At 46.3% G+C, this 22,793-nt stretch overlaps 1 protein-coding gene across 2 annotated transcripts in view; it reads right to left on the bottom strand.

The window, feature by feature from the left end:
- LOC138528653 (F-box/WD repeat-containing protein 7-like) overlaps positions 1 to 22,793 on the bottom strand; it is an 865,213-nt gene that overhangs the window by 289,778 nt on the left and 552,642 nt on the right. For both annotated transcript variants that reach the window (XM_069640473.1, XM_069640474.1), the window contains one exon: positions 20,919 to 21,053. In XM_069640473.1, coding sequence (XP_069496574.1) covers positions 20,919 to 21,053 — 135 coding nt within the window. The remainder of the gene's footprint in view (positions 1 to 20,918; positions 21,054 to 22,793) is intronic.

The following is a 22,793-nucleotide window of genomic DNA, read 5'->3' as shown; positions in this document are numbered from 1 at the left end:
TCTCCCTAAATGTCGTGCGTTGCCGTCCGCTCAACGCGTGTGTCGAGTCTCGGCCCTGGGTTGTGTGTTTAGTGGAGGATGAAGTGATAGCGCTTCCGCCGCCGGGTGTTGTCCCCATAAGGCCGCCGGCCTGTCTTCCGGGGTCGGGGGCCTGCGCTTGGGTAACCGGAGTAATCCTCTCACCTTCGCGGTCGGATACCGTGGCATTGCTGCTGTCGCTAAAGGCACCCTCTACTTCAATGGCCTCTAGCTGCCTGGCATAGTGGGCCCAGCGTTTAGTAGATCGGTCAAAGTCTTGGCCTTGAAGTGGTCCAATCAGGACAAATGGCGGGAACACTGATTAATATAACTCAGACACACTGAAACCAGTTGTGGATTGGGACCAGACAGTCCCAGGCCCAGATCCGGTCAGCAGACACACACAGCCCTCCAGTAGCCCTCCAGTAGCCCGCCAAAAGCTTCTGCTTCCTTCTAAGGATTTTCCTTGCCTCACAGGCTAAAGAACAAGATGGCAAAAGTGTTGGGTAAGAATTGGTGCAGTTACACTGTTGTGAGACTACACAAAACTTATCTGCTTGGTATTGGGTAACCCAGCTTTTGGGTATAGGTCTGTACTACACAAGATGGTAGCGTGACTGAGCATCCAGGCCTATATCAAGAGGGATAAATGTGAGCTGGAGTGCTTTACAAATGAAATCCGTCAATACAAGTAACACTTAAAACTCAAGGTTTTTGTTATAAATATTTAACTTCAGTTTTAATAAAGCATTCTTTGAAAAGGCAATTATTTCTAACAGTCAAGCAATTTTGGAATTACTTTTCAAAATCAATAAAGCTGGTGAATACACTTTGGAGATGCAAATACCTTGCTCATACACCCTGAAGTGACTTCAATAACCAGGATAGTATTGCATTAATATATAACACCAGTATACTTTATAGACTCAGTTTTAGGAAGGAAGGGTTAAGGAAAAATAGGAAGGTTAGAACATTTACTTAAAATGTGAGGACATTTTGAATTTTCCAATTAATTCTAGGTAAGCCTTTCCCAGCAGAAAAAGTTCCCAACAAATTTCAATCTATGAGGACAAGCAATGCCAAAGTCAGGATTCAGAAAGGTGCCTTTAGGGAGCCAGGACAGCAAAGTCAATAGTTCTGGTGCACTTAGATACAAGTCTTTCACAAAAGTCAGATAGTACAGAAAATCACTGTAGGCACACAGGCTGTTAAGCCTGTGTAAAGGGAGTTGAAACCAACTCAAAGTTAAGCAAATGCAAATCTCAAGTGAGACAGCACGACGTAAGGCAAGAAGGTAAGTACCCCAAGCCCGAACAGTAGCTCTGATTAGAAGAAAAGTGGGCCAGCTGAAATTCTGTCTTGCTACAGCCAAGCAGACCATGGTTCCTGAGCCTCAGTCGTGGGGACGAGAAGGTGTACGACTGGAGGGCTCCTGCGGCGGTACTCAGGGCGGTCGTTGGCAACAACAGGCTCTCTTGGATACAGCGGCAGTTTGCAGTTTCAGCACTTCGCAAACAGCACTGATGTAGAACGGTTCGCTCTGGTTGGACCTTCCATGCTCCCTCGGTTCTGAACTCTGGATCGGGATCTCCTACTTCTGAAGAGCCCTTAGGAGGTTCCTGGAGCTTTTGCCAGATTCGTTCAGCGGCAGAAGTTGCACTCCGTTATGGACACCCGATGCTTGGCATTGGACTTCTGCAGCAACGGAGAGGCACAGCAAGTCAGGGATTGCGCCAAAGTTGAGTTCGTCTCGAGGTTAGTTGGTCCCACTAACCCAAGGGAAGAAGTCGTCCCTTCTGGAGCTTCTCTGTCGATTTGAAAAAGGAGGTCAGCACAGCAGCAGGGCTTCACCAGCACTTCGAGGTCCAGGAGGTTGCAGCAGGCTTCTCGTCACGATTTCTGCTTCGGATGTCGTCCAGTGATCGTCTCTGCCTCTAGTCGTAAAACCCTTGCCTTTTAAGCAAGTTTTCCCATTCATGCACAGCCTAGGCCGTCAATCACACAACAGGGTGATCTGGAGTGGTTTCATTCAGGCACACCTAGAGACAACGAACAGGGGAGTTTTGGGACTGTCCTTCCAGACACAGTGGAGCCAGGGGCAGGCTTCAGGGCTGAAGGCCGCCAAAGACAAAACACACAAAGGGCTCAAACCTGTCTCAACGCACAAAGCAAGCCAAGAAAGACCTCAAACAGAAAATGGCTGTTGTATTGCAGCGGAGGATTCAGCCTAAGGTAGAAATGTACACTGGTAGTAAACATTAAACCACTGCCAACAGCCATTTAAAGTGGTGAGGGTAACAAAAAAAAAGGTTACATGAGAAAATAGGATAATGGGCTACTAAGTAAACCCCTGCCACTCCACATAAGATGGTGGGTGCTGGACCTACAAAGGGAAAACATAAGTAAGGTCAATTTCACCTTACTATTCTTCGGAACAGTAGTTCACCCAAGAAAAGGTATTTAAACATTAAGAGAAATCCAAAGGACTTCTCAGTGACACTGCACTGAAGGTGCTGTGTGTCTTTATACAAAAGGCAGATGCCTATGGAGTTCGACAGACTCCAAAAAACAGTGAAAACATAAAATACAAATCAGGGAAAAACATGAGAGAGTGAGAAAAAGGTTCCACTCACTCAGGAGTTAAAATGAAAATGTTTTAAGTCCAGAAAAAGAGCTGGGGATCTTTAAGTTGGGAGGATTTTAGCACAGAAATGAAAATTCTCCCCAACAGAAAGGACAAGCGAAAAAAACCATGTGGCATGGCCATGTTTGGACACTAGCCAGTTAGTATCCAAATGCGATAAGGCTAAAACAAAAAGTCCCAAAAAGTGTTTATCTAGGGCAAAACAAAATGTGTACTCCATTGTACTGCAGCGCAGGCTGCTTTGTACAATGATAGTAAAACAAAAAAAGTGACTTTCTATCTGGCGATGCAGTTGTGCGTTTTGCCTCCTCCGAGCCCTCCAACCCCAGTGTAGTTGTATTAAAAAAAATTAAAAAAAGAACTCTGAAACGCTGACCACACTCCTTGTCCCAGCTCCCTTTCTGTCCCACTTGCCTCGCTACCTCCCACCACCAGTTATTGGTTCCTAGTTAGGCCAAGGCCTAGCCCCCTCGCTCCTCCCTCTTTGGTGGACAAAAAGCCCTTTAAGGCAACCAACCAGGGCAGCCCCTTGCACGGGCAGCCCTTGCGACGAAGGACCCCCAGGCAAACTACAGCAGCACCCGATGAAGGAGCTCCAGATAGTGTTGGCCCGTGTAAACCTGTGAAGCCTGCAAACGAAGGCAAGTGCTGATTGCATGCAAGTGGCACAACCACCACCATATCCCTTATCGAGTTACTCTCCCTATCTCGCATTTGCCATAGTAGGCTAGGAAATCCACAGCCTGCATACGAGAACTGTCCACTGCTGAGAATTTTACTCCTTTTAGTCATCTCTCCCTCTATCCAGGTGTCCCAAACCTAGGTGCTGTGTTTCATATTTACTGTTACTGCTTTTTCTGCTGTAGCCCCACACTCCGCCTTTTCCCCTCCATCCATGTGTCCCAGTTCTAGAGGCTGTTTTATATCTTACTTTAACTGCGTTTTATGTTGTGCCCCATACTGGGCCGTTCTTCCTCTATCCAGGTGTCCCAAATCCAAATCCGTGTTTTTATATTTACTGTTACTGATGTGGCCAGACCGCAGAAAGTGCAATAACGTCTCCAGTGTCTTAGACTCAAGTGCCCCAACCCAAGCACCTTTCTGACATAGGCGCTCTCTACCAGCAAGTACTCCCTTAGATCAGTCACTTGCTCCACTGCGCCCTCACACAACCATGTTAGGTTAGTGGTATTTCTAAAGCGCACATTCCCGAGGGTAACTTGGTGCTGCGTGATAGAAACAGCCAGACTCAACGCGGCTCAGCCTAAAAATAGGTACGTTTTAACTGCCTTTCTAAAGGCTAGGTAATTGGGTGTGGTTAGGGAGAATTCTCCAAAATGGCTAATTTCCGTTACCTACTGAGTCCCTCAGCAGCTTTGCTGGATTTCTAGGATTTTTTTTTCCACCTGGTAAGAGAGTGAGCCTTTTTTCCCACTCTTACCTGTGTTTTGCTGTGTGTGTTTAACATTTGTGTGTTCATAGACTGGAGCCTCACCTACTCCATAGGCATCATCGTTTTACTGTGTGTTACACAGCACCTTCAGTGCAGTAACCCAGGGTTGTCTTTTTAGACTTCCCAACTCCATTTTCTGGGACTGACTACTGTCTCCCAGAAAATGTAAAGTTGCCATTGACTTTATTAGTCTTTTTAAAACCACAGACCCAGTACAAACTATCTTAAATGATAGCGGTCCGATAGCACAGCAAGTAGAGTGCTTCCTTTGACATCTGTGCAGAGCCTGCCATTGCAGGTTCGAATCCCAGCAGTGCCAAACTCAGCCTTTCATCCTTCCGAAGTCGATAAATGAGCACCACACACCGTGGGTAATAATAAGCAGCGCTCAGATACCTGAGGGTTCGTAGCGCTATATAAATGTTAAATTATTATTACTACTACATGGAGTACTGGAAAGGGTTAATAGCTATCCCTTTTTGCCTGTCTCTCATGGAACATCGTTTCGTTCCCTTTTCATTAAGACTTGGCTGGTGGCAATGTTATCGACCCTATTTTTTGTACCGTGGTTATTTTATATAGCTTTGGTATTGTTTTAGACTATTTTGGTAGCCTCGAGCAAAGCCAATGGACCATATATGTTTATTTTGTTCCGGCTGGGTTTATTCACCATTTCTTTTTGTAAAGGTCTTTCTCATGGTGTGCGCCAAACCAGATGTGGTCCCTTTGTTCGCCGACCTTTGGCGGGCTTCTGCACAGAAACCCTCCTTGGGCGCCTGAATGTCTGGGTAGGCAGGATGTGAGGGAGGGATTTTAGGTTCCCTTGGTAACCTAAGTCGCACTCCTGTTTGATTGGCTAGGTGACTGCCCCACCAGGACAGCCACCCTGCTGTGTGATTGACAGTAAGGCTGTGTGAATGGGGGAAAACTGCATAAAAAGCAGGTCTCTGGGACAGAGAAGGCAGAGTCGCCACTGGATCAAGAGAACTGAAGAGAAGCTGACAGAAGAGGGCCTCTACCATGACTGAACCTCCCGGTGAAGCCCTGCTGCGGGTCCGAATCTCAAAACTTCGACGACAGGGAAGCTCTGCAAGGAATCTTCTCCCCTTGAGCTGGTGGGAACAACGAGTTCGCTAAACTGCAAGCCAGGCCTCCTCCCTCTGGTCGAATTTGCTGTGCACAGCTACAGTGAACCAGATAGTCAGGAGGATTGGACCCTGCTTGGGTTTTAAGGAGCGCACCTTTTATTAGTCGCTTTGCTCCACTGCTGGTTTCTTCCCAGGGCAGTGCAGGACACTCCAGTCTTCCTTCTTCTCGTCAGTCCGACAGTCGCTTCAGGGACCGTGAGCCTGCAGGACCTGCCAAGAACGTCTGCAGCAGCTACAGCATTCTGCTGCTCTAAAGGTACTGTGCTAACCCGGTTGTTCGTTTCGTTCAGCCGAGGTGAAAGTGTGTGAAATCTTTTGCCAATCCGAGGGCTTGTCATATATTCTTTAAAGTAACTTTTCGTCTGACCAACTTCGTTCTGAACTCTTGGCAAAGGCTTAACCGTGAACTACCCTGAAGTGTGTGATCCTCTGCAAAGACTTTGGGTCCATTGACTTTGGGCCAAGCCAATTGATTTGATTTCCTCACTGTAGTTCCTTTTTCTAGATTGCCCTGCTTACTTACTTCATGGTGCTGCTCAACTTCTGTCTAACTTTGTATTTATTTCTCTCCCTTTTAAATTACTGGAGAACCATTTTGCTCACACTTCACTTTGAGCCTAACTTGTCCAGAATCTATTGAGTCTGATGTAGTGTATTAAGATTGTGATTGTTCAACTGCTTGATAGTGAAATGTTTTATAACTGATGTGTAAATAAATGTATTTTATTTTACTCAGAAACTTTGAGTTAGTGTTTGTTTGAATCATAGTAATTGCTGTCCTTTGTGTAGCTATCGATACTGCTCAGTTTACTCTTGAGATAAGTCAGGCTGCTCAGCCATCGCTACCACTTTACTGTGTAGTACAGGCTTGTACCAAAGGTGAATTTGTACTGTCACTTGTAGTCCAAATTTTGTGTGGTGTTCCCAAAGGGTACTGCATATAATTCTGCCTAACAGAGGTTTTCTTAATGAAAAACAGGATGTCGTTCCATAGAGCTGCAGCGGCAACGGAGAGTGCACGGCCATCCATAAATCAGGACCACCAGTCAATCAGCCGAAGCAGAATGTAGGTTACGGCTAGGATGCTAACGAGTGAATTTCGCTTGGAGGTATTCAGCACCCTGATCATGGAGGGTGCGATGGACTATGCATTGTGCCTTAAAATTAACGCGCTGGGTCACCGGGAGCCAGTGGAGGGCTCGAAGCACAGGAGAGATGTGTGATCCAAAAGGTGTGTCAGTTGCCACACGTGCAGCTAGATTCTGCAATCGTTGCAACCGCTGAATCAGGCCGTTCGGTTGTGCAAGATACAGGAAGTTGCAGTAGTCTAGCCATGGTATCAACATGGCTTCCACCACTGGAGGACGCAGTGGGGCAAGAATCATGGGAAGCACCGTAAGAATTTCTAGCTGGAAATGACCAGCTTGACAGACCGCAGTGACTGGTTTGTTCATAGATCGTGATGCTGAAAGGATAACCCCCAGATTTTTCACCATGCTGACCAGCACCAGAAGAGGACCCAGAGATGAGGGCCAGAAAGAGGACACCCAAAGTATGGGATCAGGAGGACTACCCACCACCATCACCTCAGTTTTGTTTCCGTTCAATTGAGCCAATTGTAGTTCATCCACTCTCCCATGGCTGCCAGACACTCCCGCAAGCACGACAATACCCAAGCCTGATCAACATTGTTAGGCAGAATTGCATGCAGTACCCTGTGGGGCCACCACATATAATTAGGACTACAGGTGTAAGTAAAACCAACCTTTGGTAGATGTCTTTACTCCACAGTTTTGTGGTAGCGAGCTGAGCAGCTAGGCGTATCTCAAGAGGGAATGTGAGCAGTACAAGAGGTACACAGAGGTCTTACAATCACAGTGGTTCAAGTAGACACTTCTACTCAAGGTTTCTTGGTAAAACACTTATTAATTTATTACATAATCATTTAGAAAACATTCACTAGAAGGAGGCAACTTAATATGAAACACAAATAAACTTCAACACCAAACTAATACGTTTCTGAGCAAATATGGCTCCCTTGAAATAGGAGCAAAATAGCATTTCAGTCACTTTAAAAAGGAGGGTAAAGGCACAAGTTAATAGAATAGATCACAAATACTTTCTTAGGCAGTGCAAATAGTTTCAGTTCACTAGAGGACTCGATTCAGTTCAATAGGCTTAGGCCAAAGTCAATGGGCTAGTGTCTTGGATAGGAAAGAGCGGTTCTTGTAGTAAACGTTAAAGTCTTTGCCAAAGTTCTCAAAAGTAGTTTGTACTAAAAAGAAACATATGTTGGGTCACAAGCTGATTAGGCCTGCAAGTTGGGAAAGTTCCACCAACTTTTACCACGAGAGATGTGGTCTCTCAATCGGGTTGGCATAGTACCTTAATATCAAGCAAAAGATGCAGCTGAGGACGTTGGTTCCTGGCAGTTCCTGCAGATCTCACTGTTCCTGAACCTCAGTCGTGGGGACAAGAGGGAGGATGTCGGGGACTGCACGGGATAGTAGGAAAACGCTGACAAAATGGAGTCACTTCAGTTTGGGTAGCTGTAGTCAAGCAAACCTTGCATAAATTCAGAAGCGACACGAAACTCTGGCTGATCTCCAAAAATACACCAGTCTAGAGACTACCCCCTCTTACACCCATTTGTATATACTCTCCCTTGCAGCCACTTCACCGGAGCTTGTTGCGACAACATGTATATTCCTTACCTCTTGCTTAAGTGTGGTATTGTACCTTCACCTCACGCCCTGTATGCAATGTGACGATGTAATGCCGTGGAGGCACAAACTGCATACTTTACGTGTAAATTACTCTATCTTGTGTATATAAACTTTGCCTTTTCCATCTGTAGTGTATGTACTATATACTCTGTAACCATGAAAATGCATATTCTTGTAATGCGCCCAGATACCTTAGGGTGGGGTGCGCAATATAAATAATAAACAATACAATACACAAGTGGTGCATTTCCCCCTGGTTAATCCTAAACAGCTCCGAGAAGCATCTGTTGGAAGCATCTGTTTGCACAATGAATGTTTGGCCATAGTCGGGAGCTCTTAAGACTGGAGCTTGACAAAGGGCTTTCTTAAGTCCTTCAAATGCCTTAGTGCACTCATTTCACCTGACCTTCTTGGGTAATTTGAGTGAGGAGACTACATTCAAGGGAGAAGCTATGGACCCATAGTTCTCTATGAAGTTTATGTAATAACCAGCAAGACCTAAAAAGGCTCTCACTTGGGTTTGAGTAGTAGTGGTGGTGGCCCATTCTTGTACAGCTTGTGCTTTACAAGGCAGTGGCCTTATTTCACCTCCACCTACCACATGTCCAAGGTAGACCACTTTGCTCTGACCAATTTGACATTTACTTGCCTTTATGGTCAGGTGGGTCTGCTCAAGAGCCTGCAACACATATCCTAAGTGGTCAACATGTTCTTTCCAAGTAGGTCTGAACACTTCAATGCCATCCAAGTATGCCATGCAGAAGTCATCCATACCATTCAGAACTTGTTTAACCATCCTTTGGAATGTCACAGGTGCATTCTTTAATCAAAAAGGCATTACCTCAAACTGGTAGAGGCCTGCTGGGGTTGAAAATGCAGTTTTCTCCTTGGCATGGTCTGTCAGGGCTATTTGCCAAAAGCCTGACGTTAGGTCAAATGTACTGAGGTACGTGGCTGAACCAAGTTTGTCCACCAGCTCATCTGTCCTAGGTAAAGGATGGGCATCAGACTTTGTGACTGCATTTAGAGCTTTATAGTCCACATAGAATCTCAACTCCTTTGATCCTGCCGTTGGCACTAGTACAACTGGACTAGACCATGAACTTGTAGATGGCTCTATTACCCCAAGATCACCTCTTCCTTTATGTGGGTTCTTACTTGGTCTGACACCCTGTAACCTCTGCTTTTAACAGGTTAACAGTCACCAGTCAGAATATCCTGCTGGCCCCAAAGGGTCAAGCCTGGTGATAGTGAAAACAATGAGGCAAACTGATTTAACAGAAACTTGCACTCCTTCTGTTGTTCCATTGTCAGATTAGAAGAGAGGTTAACTATCTTTCCATCTAATGGTCGTCCCCTGAGGAGATCAGGTAGAGGTTCACTCTCCTCCTCCCAAGCAGAAGCTAGAAGCAAAGCTCCCACTTCTTTTCTTGAGACATAGAGACACGGTTGGTGTGAAAGACCCTGGGAGCCTCCTTAGGATTGCCTAAATCCACCAAATAATTGACCTCACCAAGTTTTCCCACAACCTTGAAGGGTTCAACCCATTTGTCCTGTAAGGCCCTCAGACTTGTAGGTACCATACCAAGAACTTGCTGGTCTTGAGTAAACTCAACCATGTTGACCTTCTGGTCATGCCAATGCTTCACCAGAGCCTGACCTGCTTTCAAGTTATGCTTCACCAGTGCCTGACCTGCTTTCAAGTTATCAGATGCTTCCGTCATCATGTGTGTCATTCTCCTCCGGAGACCAAGCACAGTCAGTGACTCACTGGCCTGGAAGAAGGAGCACTCTCCAACCACTCCTTAATTAGGGCCAATGGACCTTTCACTGCATGACCATAGAGAAGCTCAAAAGGACTAAATCCAACTCCCTCCTGAGGGACTTCTCTATAAGCAAAGAGAAAGCATGGCAGTATAAGGTCCAACTTTCTTCTAAGGGGTTCTTCTAAAGCACCCATCATGCTCTTCATAGTACGTTTAAACCTCTCTACCAACCCATTTGTCTGGGGATGGTAGGCAGATGAGAACTTTTAAGTCACTCCACAGTTTTCCCACATGGCCTACATGAAGTGGGACAAAGTTTGATCCCTGTCAGAGATGACTTCCTTAGGCAAACCTACCCTGGTAAAAATACCAAGTAAGGCCTTAGCAACAGCCTGAGCTGCAACAGTCATCATAAGTATGGCTTCAGGATACCTAGTAGCATGGTCTACTACAACCAATATAAATCGATTGCCTGAAGAGGTTGGAGGGTTTAAGGGACCAACAATGTCGATTCCTACCCTCTCAAAAGGGACTCCCTCCACTGGGAGAGGCACTAAATGAGCCCCATTATTGGCTCCACTCTTGCTAGATGTCTGACAAGTGTGACAGCTGTTACATAATTCATCTACATCAGACCCCAACTTAAGCCCAGTAGAAATACAGATAAAGCCTTTCCTTGGTCTACTTAAAGCTTAAGTGACCAGCCAAAGGGATCTCATTGGCTAACTGTAGGAACTGTTGTCATATCTCTAGAGGTACTGCAAGTCTACTGTAGTACCCTGGGATAGACTGTTGGTTCACTGTAGAAGAGGCCATCTTCCCAGTACAACCTGTGCTTCCCTGGCTCTTGCCCATCCAGCTGGGAAGCTGCCTTTTGGCGAAGTCCTTCAAGAGTAGGACACTCTTTGACCTCTGCTGATGTCTGCCCTACAGGGGCCATCTTATGCCAGTAAAGACTGCAGCTCAGGCTGGTCTTTAGGATCCAGATCTCCAACAGGGGGAAGGTCTTCCAGCTCTGAATCTTCAGCAGCTGATTAACATTTCCTGGTTGTTCCTCTCACTCAACCTCAGCTAGTGGCGCAGTCACGGGTGTGACTTTGGACAGTCCTCTCAGGGATGTCCTTGTTGGAAGCACAGGAGTGCTTTCTTGCTTTTTTCTTTGAGACCTTGGGTTTTCCCTTTGCCACCTTCTTAGAAATAGCAGTTAGAAGTTCCTGTGGGCTGGGTGTTGTAGTTTCCTCTGCAACATCCTCTTGAGAGTCAGTTAAGGTACTGTTAGAGAGAATTCTCCTAAATGTGGCAATTCCTCCCACCTTAGAGCCCTCCAGCTCTTTTGCTAAACTTTGGGACTTTGAACATTTAATTTTGTGCGTTTTACTTGTGTTTTCTTTGGTTATGGAGTTTTAGACAACTCGATAGGCATCATCTTTTCATTTGTGTCACAGCACCCTCAGTGCAGTGACACAGGGAAGCCTTTCAGGCTGTCCTAAGGTTTAAATACCTTCTCTGGGATAAACTACTGTTTCCTAGAGAAAGTAAAGTTAAATTGACTTTACTAGTCTTTTTAAATTCCTAGACCCAGCACGCACTATCTTACAATAGTGTGCTTGAGGGGTTCCCTAGTTCTCCTGCTGCAAGATCTTTTGTGCTGAGGGAAAATACACCAAAAGGTCACCCTCAGAATGCTGACTCCCGAAATTCCCCAATTTTTTCCACCCCCCCTTACACCACATATATGTGTGTAGGGAAGTTGGGCATGGTTTATAACAGTATGGGGTGGTGCGGGGGAGGGGGAATATCCCCCCGCATATGTATGTGGTGTAGAGGGGGTTAAAAGGCAGCCTTTTCAGCTGTCGGAATTCTGCGGGTCATAGTGATCACACAGATCCTGCTGGGTTACTGTGCTGGCTTGGTTATTTACTTACCTTAAGTCTCTTGTGAGATGGGAGGGTGGGTAAGCCTAGCCCAGCGGCAAGAGCGTTGCAGATGTTGCTAACTGATTTTGGCTTTACAGATGCGTGGAGGATGAAACATCCCACTGAGAGGCAATACTCGCACTATTCAGCCCCGCACCAACTGCACACTAGGCTCGATTACGTCTTTGCTACAGCAGATATGTCGTCTGAGATTACTCAAATCGAATATAAGGCCAGGGTCCTCTCCGATCATTCGCCCCTGATCCTCGGATGGCAATATAGCCTCCCCCCGAGGGCAAAGATCCCTACATGGCGCCTCCGAGCGGAGGCGCTCAAAGATCCAGTCTTTAGAGAAGATATAAGGGAAGAGATTACTAACTTCTTTGAAGAGAATACTGGGAGTGTTGATTCTGCAGGCACATTATGGGAAGCTTTTAAGGTGGAGATGCGGGGGGTGGCCATTGCTAAGTCAAAAGGGTTACAGGGTGGGGTCTTGCTGACCTGCAGAGGGCGGAAACTGAGCTAGAAACAGCATTGAAGAGCGGTGACGTAGACACGGAGCTGGTACTCCAACTACAGCAACAATGTGCAGGGCATTGGGAAAGACTCTGCAATCTCAATTATAGGAAATATGTTGAGGCAGCACGCGGGGGGAGACCAGACAGGCCGCCTTCTGGCCTGGCTTTACAAAGGCGAGACCCCTAGGCCTCCGATTAGGACCATTGTTAGGGAGGACGGAGATGACGTGGCCACGCAAGAGGGGGTTAACAAAGAATTTGTGGATTATTACAGAGTGCTGTACGGAGATGATGAGTTGGGTGACCAGCACAAGATAATCGAAACGTTAGAAGACATAGGGCTGCTCAAGATAAGTGAAGAAGAGATGGAGGCGTTAGATGAGCCAATCACGTTGGAGGAGTTAAAAGAGGTTGTGAAGCAGTTGCCTACCTGTAAGACCCCAGGAGAAGATGGGTTCCCCAGCAAATTCTATAAATTATAGAGAGGAAATCCTCCCCCCAATGCTGGACATGCTTAATGAAGCGTTTGAGATAGGACGGTTGCCTGAGTCACTCAGAGAGGCGATCATAATACCGCTGTCCAAGCCCAATAAACCGGAGCATAGATGTGGTTCCTATAGGCCTCTTGTCGATGCTAAATCAAGACAGCAAGATTCTCACGGCTGTCCTAGCAAATCGATTGCAGAAAGTGATTGGTAGTCTCATACATCCTGATGTAACGGGTTATGTCCCGAGCAGAAACATAACAACCATAGGCGACTTCACCGGGTGGTCGAATGGGGTAGTAAGAACGAGGGTGAGATGGCCATAGTGTCTCTAGAAGCAGTAGTCATGGCTATTGGCTGCTTTGGAAGGGTATGGAATGGGGCCGTGCTATATCAGGTGGGCCAAGATGTTGTATAGTGAGCCGCTTGCCAGGGTCCGAACTGGAGCGGTGATATCCAAAAGATGGCAACTTGGCAGAGGCACCAGACAAGGGTGCCCCTGGTCCCCGATGCTTTACATCTTGGCCCTGGAGCCTCTGGCAATATGCCTTAGGGCACAGTATGATGCGATTGGCATTGAGGTAGGAGGGGAACGACACTTGATATCCCTGTACGCGGACGATTTGTTGCTGTACTTGCAATACCCAGAAGAAAATCTCTTATACATACTTGAAGTGATGGAAGGGTATGCAGAGTTGTCGGGCATCTCGGTGAACCCCCAAACGTCTGTCATGGACTACCGGTGCTACAGGTACCATGGGCAACTAGCTCTTTTCGCTATTTGGGCGTAGATGTATATCACACGGTGCAAGAAGAACACAGACACAATACGGAAGTAGCCGTCGAGAAAATTAGGAACAGCATGCAGTTCTGGGCAAGATTGCCCTTGGCGATGATGGGGCGGGGGGCCATGCTTAAGATAGTAGTTCTGCCCAGGCTCCTGCATTACTTTAGTAATATCCCATACATAATACCCAGGAAGTTTTTCAGTAAATTGAACAGCATGTGTAGGGATTTCCTGTGGCACGGTACCCGAAATAGAGTGACGTTTTGGAAACTGCAGAACTTTTATGAAAAAGGAGGTAGACTGCCTCATTTTGAGGTTTATTATTTGGCGGGACAGTTACAGTATGTGGCCAAGTGGCTTTCTGATGAGGTGACCCCTGAGCACAGGCTGCTTGGACAGGACTGTGCCCCGTTTTATTTGAAAGAAATGATTTGGCTGTCCGAAACTGAAATGAGGGGGCGTCCTGCGATGTTGAGACTTCGATGGAAAATTTGGCGTAGGGCTTGCCGTTTGATGGAAGTCCCGTGCCTCCCGCAGATACCGCTGGTTGCTTTGACAGGAGGGGATGATCAGCTGAGGGCGATTGTTAGGACCTACTGGGAATCAGTGGGGCTGGCAACGCTAGGCGATGTTTGGCAAGAGGGATCCATTAAGGAGTTTATAGAACTCAACGAGAGGGCGGGGCTACACACGGGCCAATATGTCACGTACATTAGATTGGTGCAGATGATTAAGAACACCTGGCCAGAGACAGTTTTGATAGAAGAACCAGATGCAGTTTTGGAAACAATATATGATATATCCGAAGGAGGTCATGAGATCTCGAGACTGTATGAGATGGTGATGGCTAAGGCGGGGAAAGATTTGACACATCTGAGACTGGACTGGGAGGTGGAAGTGGGGGCCCCGATGGAGGACTGGGTATGGGAGCGTGCCCTGGGTTACCACAAAGAAGTGTCTAGAAATGCCAGATTAAAACAAATACAGCTGTATGTAACGCATAGGGCATACATGACCCCTTTGAGGATATCCAAGTTCCGAAACGCTGGAATACAAGTGTGTCCTAAATGTAACCTGGAAAACGCTGACATGACATGACATGTTTTGGTCGTGCCCGATTATTAGGTGCTACTGGGGAGAAGTGGCGCAGAAACTGGCTGATAAAGGGGTTACTCTTGTCACAGACACGGCCTGGGCCTGCTTACTGGGCGGGTTCCCTAGATGTATGGTGGAAGGACTTGCAGAAATGGGCGGAGGCTGAAACAGTGGCATGGCAAGAAGCGAGTAGCCGGGCTGATGAAGGGGAGCCGGGCACCTTGTTGCCTTGGAAAAGGCTAATAACAGAATTGTTTGGAGTAATATCAGATCCAATAGACTCCGAAGAGAACGAAACCCGGCCGCATGTGCCAAACATTGAAAGGGATTGACAAATAGGCTCACGGGGGAAGGGAAGGATAATGGGAGCAGTGATTACGACAACTTGATGTGTAATTGAACTATTATGGTTATGCTGCTTGTTTGGTTTTTGTTGTTTTGCATAAAATCAATAAAAGAAATTTTTTTTAAAAAAAAAGTCTCTTGTGATTCCTGTGTAGTTGTGGTGTGTTTTCTGTGAATGGGAGGCCTCCCGTCCAGTTCACCGAGTCCCACTATTGGAATCCTCCTAGGGTGTCTTCAGTGAAGCTCCTGGACCCTCAACTAACTCTAAAGTAAAACTCACCTGTTTAAACAGACCTCCTAAGGAACTCTAACTTTCCCACCTTCTGCCAAGGAGAACACTCAAGTTCCAAGGAATTGGGCCTTTTGCCTAGAAAAGAGAATACGTGTTTAAAAGTTACTTGTAAAAGAGCAGGTTGGTAACTAACTCAGAGTGCACAGTTACCAACATTCTTAACTTGAATGTGTGTTGCACTATTTTATAAAGTATATAACATCTTTCTTTCCTTAGAAACTGTTTGGCCTTTCTAACAGAAAGTAGATGTAAGGGTATATTACTTACCTGTGATTTGGTTGTGCATCTTCCCAAAGTAATGCTGTTTTAACTTTATTATTCCTGTTAGGATAATTGTAGGAGTGTCCCCAACTCGGTGTTGCTTCCCCTGACCTGCTGTTAGCCTATCCAGAATAAGTCTGCATTAGGTTTTACCTACCTAGAATAACTCAAAGTGTAACATTGGGTTTTGCTTTCCCTGGTCTGTTTTAGACTGACACAAAAAAGAGTTGTAGGTGTCTACGTGCCCCAAGTTGCTGATGGCTCCTTGAAAAAGTATATGGGGTTTACTTTCCTTGAGTTAGTTGTGTGCCATCCAAAAACAAGCTATAAGAGTTACTGCTTATCTCAATAGCATTTGGAATTGAATATTACATCCTTAGGTTTACTCACCTAGTATAACTGTTATAACAAAAGCAGTTCTAGGTCGTTACTGTACCTAGAATAAGTGTTACACTATTCACAAAACTTATATTGACCAGTTGACTTATGTGATTTGTTGCTGAGTGTCACAGTACAGCGGATAGGGTCTACTACCCTTGAATTACTGAATGTAATCTGAAAGTAACCATTGGTTTTTACTCCCCAAGAATAGGTGTGACCTATACTGAATGTGTATGAAAAGGATCGACTTCCCTAGAAATACTGTTAGGTGTTCCAACTAAGGTTATATACTTTGGTCTGTGTACCTTCCAGCATAGTGTTGTGTTTTTATAATTGTGGTTATATATAATGCAATACTACTTATTTCCCCCAAGGTTTATCCGGGCCTACTTGTATTTAAATAAACCATTTATTTGTACAGTACACAGTGTTTCTTGGGCCATTTGTTTTACAATTTAATTTGTACTGATTCTACAGCCCACTCTCCCTCCTAAAATAAGCCTGGCTGGTCTGTCTACGCTACCAACAAACTCAGGTGATACAGCCTCATACTAAGAGTCTAGTCTTCTATGGTCTCCGTTGAATGTCTTTGATGGAAGTTGGGTAGAACGTCAGAAAAAGTCTTCTAAAAGGCAGTCCACCGCCGACCTCCAACATATTAAACCTTGACTGCACAATGGACTCGGACCTAACCCTGTCCTGCCAGATCAATAATGTATCCAAATCCTGTCACTACAACCTCAGACTCCTGAGACGCAACTTCCCCCACCTCTCATACCCCAACAGATTAACTGCTATTCTGTCCATTGTCATGTTCAGACTAGACTATGCCAACTCCATTTATCAGGATGCACTGGCCTACCAACAAACTCCGTTGAGTGCAAAAATGCTGCCGCTAGATTCCTCCTTGCACTTGGACGAAGGGACCACATCTCACCTGCTCTCAGCACCCTTCACCGGCTCCCTATCGGTCAAAGGGGCACTTTCAAAACCCTTTGCATCACCCACCGAGCAGTACACAAGACCGGGCAGACATACCTACAAGAAAAGATTATGCCCTGCACCCAACACGCACCCTAACATGTAGCACCGCCCTCCTACTAGTGATTCCTCCCTCCAACTAAGCCAGGATTGGAGGGTCAGCATTCTCTACCTTGGCACCAACACTATGGAACTCCCTGCCTCCCCACAATCGACACAATCAGGATCACATGGCTATCCGTCAAGCATTAAAAACCTGGCCTTTTCCCCAATCATTGAAAGCGACCACCTAGAACCGCCAAAACATTCCACCAATGACTGTAACTCTGTTCTTTCGGCAGTACCCCGAACCACCACCGCTGGCCTCAGAACCTGGCCAATAATAACACCATTACAGAAATAGGAACATTCTAGACTCGAAAGCCAACCATAGCGACTGACAGACTCTAGGACATGAAGCTGCTGACCCTCAGCATCGTATTCTGACTACAAAGGCCACTATTAATTGTATACTTTGCCCTGGCTTGCTCATCACATCGAGACCCGACATACCCAAGCTCCGAGACTAGAAGATGACTGACTGTATATATCATCCTTGGGACCATAGCTCAGCTGCGCCATAACCAAGCCTAATCACTATCTTCCCACAAGGAAGCATAGCACCCTTGCCCCAGGAGATACAAACCTCTGCCTTTCCGCCAAATCCGCAGTCCCAAGCTCAATCTGCCCCTCTTACAGAAAATGCGACAGGACTTGCTCTTACCAACTCTACCGCCGCTGATACTAATCCACATTCCACCATTGCATACCGGAAATCTACCCGAGAGCCACTACTGCAGAACCTATAGTTCAAACATAGCCTTATCATGTCATTCACCTGATATAAAAAGCAGTAAATGCTGAAGTCAGGCAAGCAACAAGGCTACCAACTATCCTCCTGACGCTGAATACAATCTATGCTGTACTGCCCCTGCCCAGTGCGCTCTCTGGCACCCCTGCTTCGATGAGACCACATTGCAGTGATATGACTTCACATCTATTTTTTTTAAAGAATTTTATTACATTTATACAAAACAAAAAAAAAAATACAACCAAATACGCAGTGCAATTCTCAACCAACACATGATCAGTCAGTCTTTGACCACTGCCCCCGCAATCCCACCCCCCCATTATGAGCCTGTTTGTCCTCCACACTCCGTATCCGCTGCATGAGGCAGGGTATCGCTTTCCTCGGATTCCGCTGGATCCAATGTTGTTCCAAATAGTTCAGCTATTAATGATTTCCATGCCATCAGGGTACCCACTTCTTCCTCCCCATACATGCTACTTGCCTCCTGCCATACCACAGTTTCAGCGTCCGCCCATTTCTGCAATTCCCTCCACCACACCTCCACCCGTGGTTCGTGACACTTTTTCCATCCCATAGCAATCCTCCGCTTTGCAAGCACATATACCAAGTCTTTCAACTTCCCAACATGTTTAAGCTTCCGTGACCTGGGAAACCCTCCCAGCAGGCAGGCCCAGGCCGTGTCTATGACGAGTGTGACCCCTTTTCCAGCTCGTTTTTGTGCCACTCCTCTCCAGAAACACTCGATTACTGGGCATGACCAAAACATATGTGTCATGTCAGCGTTCTCCACATCGCACTTAGGGCTTGCCTGTCTCCCAGCATTTCTAAACTTAGATATCCTCAGAGGGGTCATATATGCTCTATGCGTTACATACAGTTGAATTTGCTTCAATCGGGTATTCCTTGATACTTTATGGTATCCTAGGGCACGCTCCCACATCCCATCATCCATCTGAGCTCCCACCTCCGCTTCCCAATCCAATCTCAAATGCGTCAATTCTTTCCCAACCTTAGTCATTACCATTTCATACAATCTCGAAATCTCATGCCCTCCCTCCGCTATGTCATATATCGTTCCCATAATGGCATCTGGTTCTTCCGCCAATACTGTCTCAGGCCACATTTTCCGAATTTTCTGCACCAACCTGTGATACGTAACATATTGGCCCCCATGCAATCCCGCCTCTTCCCCTAGTCCTTCAAAATCCTTGATGGTCCCCTCTTGCCAGATATCCCCTAACGTTACCAGCCCGACCGACTCCCAGTAGGATCTGTCAATCGCCCTTAGTTGCTTGCCACCCCCTGCCAAAGCAACCAGCGGTACTTGCGGGGAACACGGAAGCGGGTCCCCCATCATCCGGCATGCTCAGCGCCACATTTTCCACCCTAGCATCATCATCTCCGGGCGCTCCTTCATTTCTGACTCGGGAAAACAGATAATTTCCTTCAAGTAGAACGGGGTACAGTCTCGCCCAAACAACCTAAATTCAGGGGTCGTTTCATCGGAGAGCCATGTGGCCACATATTGTAATTGACCCGCTACATAATAAGCCTCAAAATTAGGCAGTTTGATCCCCCCTTTGATGGAAATTCTGCAACTTCCATAGCGCCACTGTTCCGGGTCCCATGCCACAGGAAGTCTCTACACAGTCCGTTCAGTTTTACAAAAAACCTCTTGGGAATTATATATGGAATATTACTGAAATAATGCAGAAGCCTAGGCAGGACCACCATCTTAAGCATCGCCCCTTGCCCCATCATTGCTAAGGGCAGCTTCTCCCAAAACTTCATAGATTTACGGACTTTTTCAATAGCTATCTCAGTATTATGTCTATGTTCCTCTTCCGCCTTATTATACACATCTATTCCATTTAGCAGAAGGAACTAACCGTCCATGGTATTGACAACACTGGTAATCTTTCTACAGGGGTTCCCTTATAACTACCCAATGGGAATATGCTAGATTTTTGGGGATTTACCGCTATGCCGGACAGCCCCGCATACCTCTCCATCACCTCCAGAATATACTGAAGATTTTCTTCTGGGTATCTCAAATATAATAACAAATCGTCCGCATATAGGGATACCAGGTGTCTTTCCCCCCCCACCTCAATACCTATCGTTTCATATTGTTGCCTGAGGTATATCGACAGAGGCTCCAGAGCAAAAATGTACAACATCGGGGACCAGGGGCACCCCTGTCTAGTGCCCCTACTAAGTTGCCATCTCTCAGATATCACCGCTCCCGTTCGAACCCTGGCTAGCGGCTCACTATACAGCATCTTCGCCCACCTGATATAGCCCAGCCCCACCCCATACTCCTTCAGGGCCGCCAACAGCCACGGCCACCTAACCGAGTCGAAAGCTTTTACAGCGTCTAAAGACACAACCGCCATTTCCCCTCCATTGTTACACCCCCATTCTACCACCCGGTGGTTGTGAGTTATATTCCAGTTCGGGACATAGCCCGTTTGGTCTGGATGTATTAATTTACCAATTACTTTCCGCAATCTGTTTGCCAGGACAGCCGTCAATATCTTGCCGTCCTGGTTCAGCATCGATAATGGCCTGTATGAGCCACAGCTATGCCCTGGTTTTATTAGGTTTGGGGAGCGGTATTATGATCGCTTCTCTGAGCGACTCAGGCAACCGTCTGAAGGTGCTGTGTGTCACAATACAAAAGGGAGATGCCTATGGAGTTTGTCAGACTCCAAAAACAAAGAAAACACAGAGTCCAAATCAGACCAAAAATACATGAGTGAGAAAAAGGTCTCACTCACTCCAGGGCAGAAATTAAAAGTCCTAAAATCCAGCAAAAGAGCAGGGGTTCTCCAAGGTTTAAGGGAATTAGCAAAGAAATGAGAATTCTCCCAACACTCTCTCCCCAAAACCAACCCCAAACAAAATAATTGGCCTCCCTCCACCCGGTCAGGGCAGGACATATTAATGCACGGTCTGTACAGTAAGGCAGATGATTACCAGTGCAAGCACCAGCATGGTATCCAACCCTGCCTATTATATGACGAGATGTACAAGAGGCTGTGCAAGGCACTGATGCATCAGTTCTTCCCTACGCCCCGCCAGTCTTCACAGACCCCGGGAGTTAGGGGGGCCTCTTACCTTTGAATATCGGACTGAGCACAATCATTACACACTGGTGTGACATCACCTGGTGAAGAACCTGGTTTGGATTAAGCGCTCCTGTCAAACTGCTTTCAAAGGAGGCCATACACAACAATAACATGCACTCACCTCTTTGGGTAATAAGGAGATGAAGTCCCTTTGGAACTGTGGCTCAATGACTTGCATCATATACTTGATCTGAGATGGCTCGCATCGGTCAATGAGCTCGTCCAAAGCCAGCAACCTCTCTGGACCAGACCACCTCTGAGAAGTGAAAGCAGATATGTCAAGAATACATTTTTACTAATAATTCTATGGACAATCACTTATTTTACATTGCTGTATGCTGCCGTTACCTTTTCTCCTGCCTCTCCCCCCCACCCAACTTCCCTGTGCCATACTGTTAATCCCTTAGAGAATCAGGAGATATACAGAGAAGCCCTGAAAGCAAGGTTTCTATTGACCCTGAACCCGAACAACTAGGAAAATCCTTCTATTAGTCTCTTTTTTACACCCTTAGTCATGTAGGAGACAACAGAACCAAAGAACAAAAACCAAAGAACAAACATAACAGGAATGATTAATTATACAGTTCACATTCAGCAGAGTGGAACATTAGACCAATACTACATAAAGCTTGTATTCAAATAACATAAGCCTATAGTTGATGTAGAAATATGGTGTCACCCCTGTACATCCTGTCCATCGCTTGCACTCAGACGGGCTCCAAGATCAGTCCAAATAACCTTTGGTTGAAAGCATAAGGGTACCAGTGAGATGAAGAAGTTACTTACCAAACTGGTAACGTTCTTTCGACTGGATGTTCCTTCAACGTATTCCTCATCTATTACAAGTAATGTCCACAGCTGTGCACTTCAGAAACTTTTCAGCAGAGGGCGTCCTGCATCGATGGTGTTGATCGATGTCCCTCGAGGGCCTCCGTCGAGGGTCATCACCGGATGTTATATACAGGACGCACGGCACCCGTTGCCTTAGTTTAGTTTTTTCCCCCCGAACGTGTAACACCAGTGTCCTGCCAGTATAACTGCCTACAGCCTTGCGGAAATGGAAGCTGTAATCACAGAGGAAATTCTTCAGAGGGGCAGGCTGGGAGGGCAATGTGGAATATGTCGGAGGAACATCCCATCAAAAGAACGTTACCAGTTCGATAAGTAACTTGTTCTTTGAAGGGATTGTGTCCTCTGACATATTACACATCTATGACAGACTCCCAAAGCAGTACTACACTATGGAGAAGGGAAAGAATTTAGAATGTGAAATTTAGAGTTCTCAATTAAATGGCTGAATAGAGGACTGCCTTACCAAAGGCCAAATCCTGCCCATGGATGGAGTCCAGGGAATAGTGTTTCACAAAAGTATGGACAAAGGCCCAAGTGGCTGCTTCACAAATATTTTGAATAGGAACACCCCATTGTAGAGCAGTGGAGGCAGCCACACCCCTAGTAGAGTGAGCCCATAAGCCTATTGGAGGGTCCTTCCCCGCCAGACGGTAGCAGTCAGTATTAGTCAAGAAATCCATCGGGACAAGGTCTGTTTGGAAATAGCCTGACCCAAGCAGTGTCCAGCATAACCTACAAAGAGCTGATCCACTCTGACCCGGGACATCCGTAAAAGATAAAAGCTCAAAGCTCTCCTAGGAGCCACCCTATGGAGCCTCTCCTCTTCCTTACCAGGATGCGGAGGAGGATAAAAAGCCGGAAGAATCACCTTCTGGATCAAATGAAATTCAGACAACATTCGGAAGAAAAGAAGGTTGCACCTGCAGGACAACCCTGTCCTTATGGAAAACAGTAAAGGGTGGCTTGGCAGAAAGTGCCTGCAATTCACTCACTCTGCGTGCGGAAGTAACCACAAATAAAAACAGTTTCAAAAGAGAACAGTCGCAGTGTGTTAGGCAGAATCCTGTGCAGTTCCCTTAGGGAGCACTACAGAAGATTAAGACTACAGGTATGAGCAATAAATCCCCTTTGGTATCAATCTGTA

The sequence above is a fragment of the Ambystoma mexicanum genome, chromosome 7q (assembly GCF_040938575.1).
Source record: "Ambystoma mexicanum isolate Mex_15411 chromosome 7q, UKY_AmexF1_1, whole genome shotgun sequence".
Classification (NCBI taxonomy): Eukaryota; Metazoa; Chordata; class Amphibia; order Caudata; family Ambystomatidae; genus Ambystoma; species Ambystoma mexicanum.
Note: the sequence above shows the minus strand (reverse complement) of the source record. Positions and strands in the feature narration are given on the sequence as shown.